Below are 10,984 nucleotides of genomic sequence, written 5' to 3'. Positions count from 1 at the left end.
GGCCAAGACTTTTGATGACATTTCCACCCACCTGACCCCTCATATCATCACCGGCGAGGGAAACACTGTTTTTCACAGCGAGTGGGACAACCTGAACAGAATCACAACCAACGTTCATGGCTCAAATGTTGTAAACAGCGCCGGGGGAATCATGATTCAAGAGGTGAAGGAGAGCCATGTGAGCACCAAGAAGAGGACACTTCCTCTCTATGACAGGTCATCCAAGATGAGAAGCCTTAAGATCACACCTCCTGAAACATTCCCAGACCTGGCATTCAAAAGAGCTGGCCCCAAATTCCTCAATAATGCCAACTTTACCCCTCCTGCTGAGAACCAAAAGTCATATGATGCCTCAATGTTGCAGTACAACACCCATCTCCTCTGCAGATGGTTAAGCAGCCAGGGCAAGCAGCATGTGCCTGGATTTGGTGGTTTTATTACAAGCACAGGGAAAGTGCCTTCTAGGAAATCTACAATTGACTTTTACACCCCCATCGACCAGCCCATTACAGACAATGCGGTAGTGTATGAGATACTCAAGAGGTCCGAGGCAGCAACGGAGGAGGTTGGATAGCCATACACTATCAACACGTTTGACCTGGGAGTGGTCATGAAGGCCTGTCCTATAGTATGGAAGTATGAGGAGGAATTCAGTAAGCATGTGATCCTCGTTGGCAAGTTCCATACGGCCATGAATTACATAGGCAAGCTCACTGGGTGCAAGTGTCTTGGAGCTGGCTACGCAGAGATCCTCATAGAAGTTGGCCTCGCAACCAGTGGTTGCCTGAAAAACATTCTGAGCGGCAAATCATACGCCAAGGCTCTCTTCAGTCTGAGGGCGGTCACAGAGGCACTTGAACAGTTACTCATCAATGTTTTCCTGGAGGAGGAGAAACCAGACATCCCACATGAGACCCTCTACCTCATCCACTGCTGCACTTATGAGAACCTTGACTCCACTCTGAAGAATCCCTCACTCCTCAACCTGATTAATCAGTACAAGCAATACCAAGATAAGGTACGCAAGGGCCATCTGGGCAAAACAGGCATGTTCTGGCTCTCCATGATGGATCAGTGAAAACCAACAACTTTGAGCTCTTCCACCACTGCAATGGTGCCATGGCAGATCTCTTCTTTGCATATGATGGCCACAACTACTCCAGGTAATCTATGCAATCATTCCCTTAATACACATTATAAAAATAAGTGGGAGCTTACTTGAAATATAAACTTTATTTATTATTCATTTCCTACAGGTACCTGGGGCCTGATGTATAAACGTTGCGTACGCATTTTTCCACGCACATATCGGGATTTATAAAAAATAAACTTGGCCTAAATAAGTGCACCCCGTAAGGATGCTCTTGACCGTGCGTACGCACTCTTTTAGAAGAGTATGTGTTTTGGCGACACCAACTGGCCCAAATAGCAATAACTATTTAAAATGAAAAACTTCTAAGTTATCCTATTACATCACCCAATAAATCAAATTGCATCAACCTGAATTATCATTATCAGCATTCTTAACCAGGTGCAAATACTTTGAATTTACAATTTTTTTTTAATGAATGGGCTATAAAAATGTATGTGCGTATATAACATATCATCATAATAGATGCTCTAGCGCTGTTTGAAGACCTTGCTAATGACCGTGAGACCGTGAAGATTTCCTTGCTCATGATGATGATTGGCTCATGAGCCGATTTCGATTCCCAAGAGCCATCCTCTTGGAATTGTGTTCTGAATTACGGGCAGTATTGGAAAGACCCTCGCGGAGAAACCACGCGCTGTGTGTTCCTGTACAAGTATTGGCCACTGGTACTTTCCAGCGAGAGTTGGCAGACCGATCGGATATGTCGCAGTCATCCCTGAGCCGTGTCATGCCATATGTATGGGATGCCATAGTGGGGATGGCACCCCGATACATCCGTTTTCCTTACACGCAAGCTGAACATCAAAATGCAATTTGCAGCAATCGCCGGTTTTCCCAATGTAATCGGTGCTATTGACTGCACTCATGTTGCAATAAAGGCACCATCTGAGAATGAATTTTTTGTTAACCGAAAACATTTTCATTCTTTGAACGTGCAGATCATATGTGATGCGCATATGTCTCTGACAAATGTAGCTGCGAGATGGCCTGGGTCAACTCATGATTCCTACATTTTGTCCAACAGCAGTGTAGGGAACAGACTGCAAACAGGAGCTGTGCATAATGGATGGCTTCTTGGTAAGTCGGCAGGAATGTGCATGTAATTGTAATTGAGTAATGATGCAAATGTGTTTAAAGCATACCTTTTAAAATGTTTTTTCTTTTAGGTATAATTATAATCTCCAATGATAAACAGACCCACACTTATTTTAATATTTTTTTAAAGCAAAATTTCACATTAATCAATGCAAATTTTCAGGAAACAAAACATGTTTTATAGCATTTAAAAATTAAGTGAAATGTTATATTGAATCAATATTGCCCTGGAAAAAAACAAAAAGCTATCTGTAGGCTATTTTACAAGCATGTACTTTCTTTAGAGTATTCTTATAATATTGTTTATAATTGTTACCTCTGCCTAGCACTTGAAATGTTATATTAATTGTCCCATTGTATTTACATTCATTGTTTTGATATATTTCCTTAAAAAAAAAATTGTAAATGTTTTACCTCTCAGGAGACGGTGGTTATCCCCTTAGAATGCTAACTCCACTAACTAGACCCCAAACCGAACAAGAACGGCATTATAACGAGAAGCATTGCCGGACGCGTTCAGTGGTCGAACGCACTATTGGTCTGCTAAAAGGACGCTGGAGGTGCTTGGATAGGTCTGGTGGCACAGTATTGTACAGCCCTACAAAGGTTTGTCGCATTGTGGTGGCTTGCGCAGTGTTGCACAACATTGCTCAAAAGAATGGTATACCTGTTCCATCGAACGCCCATACTGAAGATAATGAACCCGACCCTGGCCCTCCTAATGCAGTGCATAATGCTATGGCAATACAGCGGCGTATAAATGTATTAAATGGAATGTAAAAAGGCAAGTGAATTCAAACTTTTTATTTTTTCACAAGTTCTTTAAGTGAACCACTTATTTCTGACAAAATTGTTTTTATTTCTTTCAGTTTGGAACACACCGCATTAACAGCATGAACCATGTGACGTTGGGTCTGCATGACTTCTTCCGTCAGTACACGCCTTGAGTTACCAGCGCTCGGTGGTGGCACAAAGGATGATGATGATGATGATGATGCACTGGATTGCACACAGGATGGGGTTGCTTGGGCATTTGATGATGGCGGCACACTGGACGTTGGTGGAGGCACACAAGATGCCGGTGGTGGCACACAGGATGGTAGTGGAGGCACACAGGATGGTAGTGGAGGCACACAAGATGCCGGTGGTGGCACACAGGATGTTGGTGGAGGCACACAGGATGGCGGCGGCGGTGGCACGTAGGATCTAAGCCTACATCCCTTGTCTACCCCACTTGGACCACTCACAGGGCTTGAAGGCATTCCGGGATTAACTGTTCCTTTAATCATTAAAAAACGTTTAATTAAATAAAGGTTGTATTGCATATCTGTAAATGTGTGAAATAAAATGTGCACTTGATGACTTGCTTTTGTCTTTTTAAGTTACATTTTTAGCATATGAATAAACAGGAAAATCGACTATTTTAATAAACGTATATCTTAAGGGCAGCTGCATCTATTGCTAGATTTGTCACTTGGATATTTTAGGACTTTCCACTTCCACGGAATTTGAATTGGTTGATTTAAATTATCCACAATAAAAAAGCAGAATTTTAAACAGACAAAAACTTATATAATGTGTAGATAAATCAATTACTTACCATCGTCACCGCAAATCACATCCGTATCACCTTGGAATTCTGGAAGAACTCCACTTAATCCTGTTTCCCCTATAATCGCACCCACCCTTGCATCAAAGGCTGAGAGGTCAGTGATTCCTTGACCACCACCAGTTGTTACGACACTGCGCCTGTGTGCACATATTCTTTTTTTTACGACTACTTTTAAGTCAGACCATTTTTTTGTCTCTTTGACTGTGCAAGGCACCGAGGTAACAGCATTGACTGCTTCTGTTACTTGCTCCCATTCTAATATCTTTCTTTTATTTGAAATGCCCGCAGAGAGCCCACCAAATAAAACTTTTTTTCGGCCCTCCACCTCAGACAGCAGTACCTCTATCTCGCAGTCGGTGAAGTTTCTTTTTTTTGCTTTTCGTTTCTGTTCTTCCATTTTTAGCCAAACAGATCAATGACAATTATCGGTCGTATTAATATGCAGGGAGATCATACATATTCAAAATAGGCGGTCTTAACCTCCAAATATGGTTATTTCGGGAGGAGATTGGGGTAAGCTATAAGCACGTGCACCTGCGCACAATATTCAGATAATTGTGATTTATAAAGTGAACCTTGCGCAGGTTCTGGCGTACGTACGGTTTTATAAATCTGAAAAGTTTTGTGTGTACGCACACTTTAAGGATGAAATCTACGCAAAGTTTTATACATGAGGCCCCTGACCTGGTTTGAGGCCTTTCTAACAAACATTGACCTCTCTCATCCTGGTGCTCTTGATTACATCAAGCACGGAGCCATATCGGTCGCAAGATCTCTGATCCCAGGGGCTCTTGCAGCAGTGGACAAGACCATGGAGGAGACATTCATGAAGTTTGCGAAGTCTTCAGGTATGTCATTGTGTGAACACAAACATAATCACCTATATTTAATTACAGGCTCATGTTGGTTGTTGTGATAAAATTAAGACTTCTCTCTCTCTACATTGCAGGTGGTCTACTCGGCCTCTTCAACAACTGCGGTGTGAAGTGGTGCCGCACAACCTCTGCCCGAGCTCAGCTCTATGAACTTACTCTGGAGATGTGCGGCATGATTGACGACCCTGAGATGCTGAAGGCAGGCAAGCACCGTGAGCTGGAGCCTGCCCAGATCAAAAAGTCTGAGGAGGCGGTGCAGAGAGTCATTGCTGCCATCAAGGGCTTCACAAACCCCTGGAGATTCCCTGACAAAAGCCGACTGTACTCCCTAGCATCTGGGGCTCGAATCAATCCAGAGGTTGAGGTTGACGTCCTGCGGGCCGAGGCTGCAGGGAGGGCTGCCAAGGAGCAGTTCATCCAAGAGCGCTTTGTTTCCAAGAAGAAGGAGTTCTTGGACCGCCTCAAGAAACTTAAGCTCAAGACAATGGATCACTGCAGCAAGAGGGTCAAACTTACATCTGCGCAGGGGAAGGTGGATATTGATTTAACTTATACTAATTGCACATTTCATTACACAAAATACATTCTGTTAACCCTCTGGGGACCAAGCTTTTTTCAGTAATTTATAAACATGTTAATGGCAAAGGTGTAAATTCACTCTGTATAGCACAAACAGGGCTACCATAATATGCAAGCAACATGTATGTAGATGTTTGTATTTTTAAGAGAATAATGTTTATGCGTGGTTATTGGAAAAAATTAAAATGAAAGTTGCTGAATTAAGACCACAAAACACATATTAAATATGTGTCCACAAGACTTTTGACTAATGGATGTTGTCCCTTTGAGTTCTAGCTTCAAAATGATGTAAAAATAGTCTTGCTTTATCGTTCACAAAAAAAAAATACATTGATTTAAATGGTGTAAAACAGGTTTTGCTTGGAAAGCCAATGTGCGAGGGGGAGGAGTAGTTTACACCTTAGATTACAATGTCCCACCCACTCTGCATAATGATGAGCCTTTCATTCAGGTGTGAAACTGACTGAGCCACAATGCAAGGACAAAAGATGTATTTAGAAGAAGACTTATATTGACCATTTAAGATTTCGCTTACATCTCTCTTGTAAATATGTTTTGCTATTTTATTAAAAATGTTACAATTACAACAATAATTACAATTTCAACAATATTTCAAGTGTACACTTTCTTTGTAAAAAAAAATAAAAAAAAGATTATAGGCCTACATTTTATCATATGTATTCATTAGTTTGAATATAGCCAACATTGGAACATCTAACATCTTAGTCTATGAATTTATTTTTGACAAAAATAGTATTTTTTTGCAGTTTAATACGTTGCTTATACAAATACATTTTATTTCAACATATTCCAGTCGATTTTTATAGCAAAGCAGTTTATTCTTTCACACACAGACGCGCGATTCATATTTAGGCTAAACAGTCTTTACAAATATGTCCCCTTCATTCATCTCACAGAAAGGCGAGTCATATTATAGAAATGCGATTCATCTTTTTGCGGTTTACATAGGCCTACACTAACGTTATTCCATAACGTTATTCCACACGTGAGAAAAGAAAACAGCCTACCTCACTCCTCAGCGGGATCTGCTCCTCATATCAGGAGATATTGCTCCTCATCAGCACTGTTCTGAGGAATCTTTTCTCCATAAGGTAGGCTATAATGTCTCACTCGCGAGGAGTCGCGACGCGCTTTGTTTACAGCTGATGTGGGCATTTCACAGCTCTGAAATAGTTCTCAGAATTTGCGTTTGAATAGCACGCGCTCTCCGGGGAGTGGTCACATTACTGTGAATTAGCTAGTAATGAGCTCGACAGGAGTCGCTCTCTTTTTATACAGATTACAGAAGCTGAGAATATTTGTTTTTTATATAAGTTACTTCATTTAACAGATGCGATCTCAAGCTTTATGGCCGTGGGTCTGTTTGCCTGTTTGACTGAATTTTCGCGGAGTTATAGATCATTTTCGAACGCGTTTCAAATGGGAGTTTACTGACAGAGAGAAGGAAGAAATCGCATCATGTTAATTTTTCTTTATTTGTCAAAAAGCAAAACACTTTATTTTTATTGTGAGTATACAGAAAAAAAATAGAAACTGAACAGGATCGATTGATGTATTACACGAAAATGAAAGATCAAAATTAACAGAGCATTTAGTGTTTATTTTAATTGCTAAAAAAAAACAACGAGCAAAACGCGTTGGCGCTTTTGTGGTCCCCAGCGGGTTAAGGTCTGTTCTATTTATGCCTTCCTCATTTCTTTACTTTCCATTACAGCTCTTTGTGTACCACGAACAGAGTAACCTCGCCTATTAGCTACTTATGAAGATACCTATCAACCTTGAAGAACTCATGCGGTATCCCCTCTTACCTGTTCCTCATGCCCTTGGCTCTCCTGATAGCTATTTTGCCAAAACAAATAAGGCCATCATCCTTCACCATCTGCTCAAGGACAGGGATGAAGAAGTAACTTACCCCAAGGATGCCCTCTACATACAGGATGGCAATGCCCTCTTCCACATGATGTCCAACCTCCCACCAACCTGTGGAGAGATTTGCATGCAGCTCCTGGACCTAATGGTTGCCAAGCACCATTTTGTGTTCTCCACAGATTGCTACCAGCCAGATTCCATCAAAGCCCAGGAGAGGCTCAGGCGTGGCTTTACTGAGAAGTATATAATTGACTGTAGCACTCTGCTGGGATTCTATGTCTTTACTGGGGAGGACTGTACCAGTGCTTTTAAAGGCAAAGGAAAGGTGAATCCCCCGAAGAAGCTACAGCAGAATCCTAAACTCCACAATGCTTTCAGGCAGCTTGGTGCAGACTGGCTGGTCACAGATGAGCTTCAACGGGAGATGGAGAGCTTCACATGCATCATGTATGGCCAAGCACAGATGACATCAGTTGACGCAGTACGAGCCAAGATGCTGAGAAAAATGGTCGGTGCTGACAAAGTCCTGTACTCAAAGTCAAAAGTAGACCTGGAACGCCTGCCACCCCCTAAAGTCTGTCTCATTCCACATGTACAGAGAGCCAACTACAGAGTTGCCTGCTATAAGAGAGCAGACGAGGCAATAATCGAGAGCCCCAAACCATATGATCCAAGCATGGGCTGGGAGAAGACAGGAGAGGAGGAGGTGTTGGAACCTGTTTGGACAATTGGACCCATCCTCCCTCCTTCTCTTGTTGGGGTACTGGCTCAGAGAGCAGAGTCAGAAGAGCAGGCAGCTGGTTCCAACAACAACAACTTGTCTGTGGGTGAAGAGGATGGAGAGTATGAACATAATGATGAGGATGAAGTGCTGGTAGAAATAGACTTAGAGGATCTCTTCAGTGATGATGAGGAAGATGAGTAGTTTAGGTCAACTTTTATTATTTATTATTATTTGGCCATAAATAATAATAAAAAACAGTCAATATATTGTCAAATGTCAAACATAGCCATTCCATTAAATTTCTGGGGTCAGAATTGTATTGAAAAATGTGTCCATTTGTCTCTGTAAGTTGTTTACATCAAAAGTTATGCCACTTTATATCATATTTAGATTTTTCGGGTTTGGTGCAAAGGGTTAAGAGTAAAGCATTTTGGACATTATTTCAGCTTGGTGTACCCAATTTAATCTTAAAATAGACACTTGAATGATAAAGAAATAACAGGTTGTTAAAAACAAAATCACTCTATGCGCTTGAGAAAACGAAAAAATAGTTGATCCTCTACACATCTTTGGCCATTTATTGCTATTTTTGTCAATATGTTGTCAAATGTCAAAAATAACCATTCCATTAAATTCCTGGGGTCAGAATTGTATGGGAAAATGTGTTAATTTGTCTCTGTATGTTGTTTACTTCTAATGTTATGCCACTTTCTATATAATTTTTGGATTTTTCGGGTTCCGATCAGGTGCAGCAAAGGGTTATAAAAGAACCCTTTGGGACATTATTTCAGCTTGGTACCTGGCAGATTCTGAAAATAGACACTTTAAGGATTTAAAAAAATCAGGTGGCATAAAAAAAGCCGGGGGGTGCGTGTAGACCCCTATTTCCATCTAGACTAAAGACAGTGTACATGATGTTTGGAAGGGTACCGATTTTGGTTGGGGTTGTAAGTTTTGAGGAAGTAAAAGAAACAAAAATTTTGGGTGTGACTTTAGGAAAAGATGAGAAAGGGCAAGAGAAAGAATGTTTGAAATGATGGTGGGAGAAATGGAAAGGAGATTAATTTTTTGGAGGGGAAGGACTTTAGGTCTGAAAGGGAAAATTTTAGTGGTAAATGCTTTAATGTTATCTAAAATGTGGTATATTTTAACTGTTAGTACAATACCAAGATGGGTGGAAATGAGATTGAAAAGATGTGTGTTAGAATTTGTTTGGGAGAAAAAAAAAACAAGAGTTGCATATAACACTTTGATTGGACAGATAGATAAAGGAGGGATGGGATTAGCTGATGTAGAATTAGGCCCCGTTTACACGATGGGAAAACGCAGATATTTCTCTGCGTTTTGGCCTGTCATTTACACGAAAACGCCGTTTTTATTCCTGAAAACGATTATTTCTAAAAACTCCGGCCAAAGTGGAGATTTCTGAAAACGCCGGTTATGTGTTGCCGTGTCAACTGGGAGAAACGGGGTTTTAGGTTCTCAAACGTCATATTATGCGGCAGAAAATGCTTACGTCATGTGAGCGCCCTATGTTTACAGTTTGTTTGGGTAACGTTACTGTTTGATCATGGATGCTGTTAAGGTGGTACTCATTTTTACATTAGTGCAATCGCTTTTGGCCTGTTTGCATTTGCAAACACAACTGCTGTATTATATCGAGGAGCAGAGGCGAAGGAGTACACGAAGGTCAGCATTTTTACAGCAGCTTTCCCTTCCAAGACGCCGGTATATTGCCTGCCAACGACGCGTCGCCGGTTTTGGATCCGACCTGGGCGAACCGCGGTCTGGTGGGAAAACTTTGAGAAAGAAGTCGTGCTACCGGAGGAATGGCATGAGAACTTCCGAATGTCACGGTCATCTCTACTGACGCTTTCGGAGTTACTACGTCCCTCCATAGAAGGTCAGACTACTGTCATGCGGTCGCCGGTCAGTGTAGAGAAAAAAGTCGCCCTCACCCTATACTATTTAGCTGATGAGGGTAGACTACGTAAGACGGCCAACGCATTCGGCCTGTCTAGATCGGCAGTTTCAATAATAATCCGAAAAGTGTGTAGAGCAATAACTGTCCACTTGGGTCCTAAGTATATAACACTGCCGAAATCCGAAGATGCTGTCCAGCAACTTGTGCAGGGTTTTGAAGAAGCTCATGGCCTCCCTCAGTGCCTAGGTGCTGTGGATGGGACGCATGTAGAGATAAAGCAACCACCAGCCAATTCCAGTGACTACATCAATAGGAAAGGGAGGTTTACCTTAAACATTCAAGCCACCTGTGATTATAAATATGCCTTCATGGACGTGGTAGTGAAATGGCCTGGGAGCGTGCACGACGCACGTATTTTTGCTAACTCCACTCTTAACACGTCCTTGAAAGATAGAAGCATCCCTCCCTGTCCGAGGCAAATCATCGAAGATGAAGAGGCCATACCGGTTTACATACTAGGCGACCCTGCATATCCACTGCTCCCATATCTTATGAAGGAATATGTCAATGGGGGAAGCACAGCCCAGGAGCAGTATTTTGGACTATCTTTGTGCCGAGCAAGGATGGTGATAGAATGTGCGTTTGGGAGACTAAAAGCCCGGTTCGGAGCCCTGAGAAGGCCCATGGACATTAATCTGGCTGATCTTCCCTTTGTAATTTATGCATGTTTCATGCTGCACAATTACTGTGAGGCTTCCAAGGACACGGTAGATGACAACACTGTTGCTGAGGCAATTCAATACGACAGGGAAAACCAGCCAGACACACAACCACATACCAGAGCAGATTGCATGACATCAGAAGGGAAGAGGGTCAGGAGAATCCTCACTCAATTCCTGGATCCATAAAAGGGACAATCTTCTCTCCATTGTGTGTGGGGTATCAGACAGTATGACATTGTGTGACATCTCAAAGTTTAAAGTTCTTATTGTCATAGTTCACAATATTTTGCTTTTGCTCATCACAGACCTAAACACTGTGTGCTCCTTACATGCCAGTATTTAGGCAGTATGTTTTGGCTACATTTCAATGTTAAGCATTTAAATTTACAACATGTTAAAGCAAATATGTT

General features: G+C 41.7%; 1 protein-coding gene across 1 annotated transcript; it reads left to right on the top strand.

Moving 5' to 3' along the window:
• Positions 1 to 9,776: 9,776 nt before the first annotated feature.
• LOC308702227 (putative nuclease HARBI1) lies at positions 9,777 to 10,760 on the top strand (the record flags this gene model as incomplete). Its single annotated transcript, XM_081384893.1, has 1 exon — positions 9,777 to 10,760. The coding sequence occupies one exon, from the start codon at positions 9,777 to 9,779 to the stop codon at positions 10,758 to 10,760; it is 984 nt and encodes a 327-aa protein (XP_081241019.1).
• Between the last annotated feature and the right edge of the window lie 224 nt (positions 10,761 to 10,984).

The sequence above is a fragment of the Scardinius erythrophthalmus genome, assembly GCF_964197995.2.
Source record: "Scardinius erythrophthalmus genome assembly, chromosome: 14".
NCBI classification, from domain to species: Eukaryota; Metazoa; Chordata; class Actinopteri; order Cypriniformes; family Leuciscidae; genus Scardinius; species Scardinius erythrophthalmus.
Note: the sequence above shows the minus strand (reverse complement) of the source record. Positions and strands in the feature narration are given on the sequence as shown.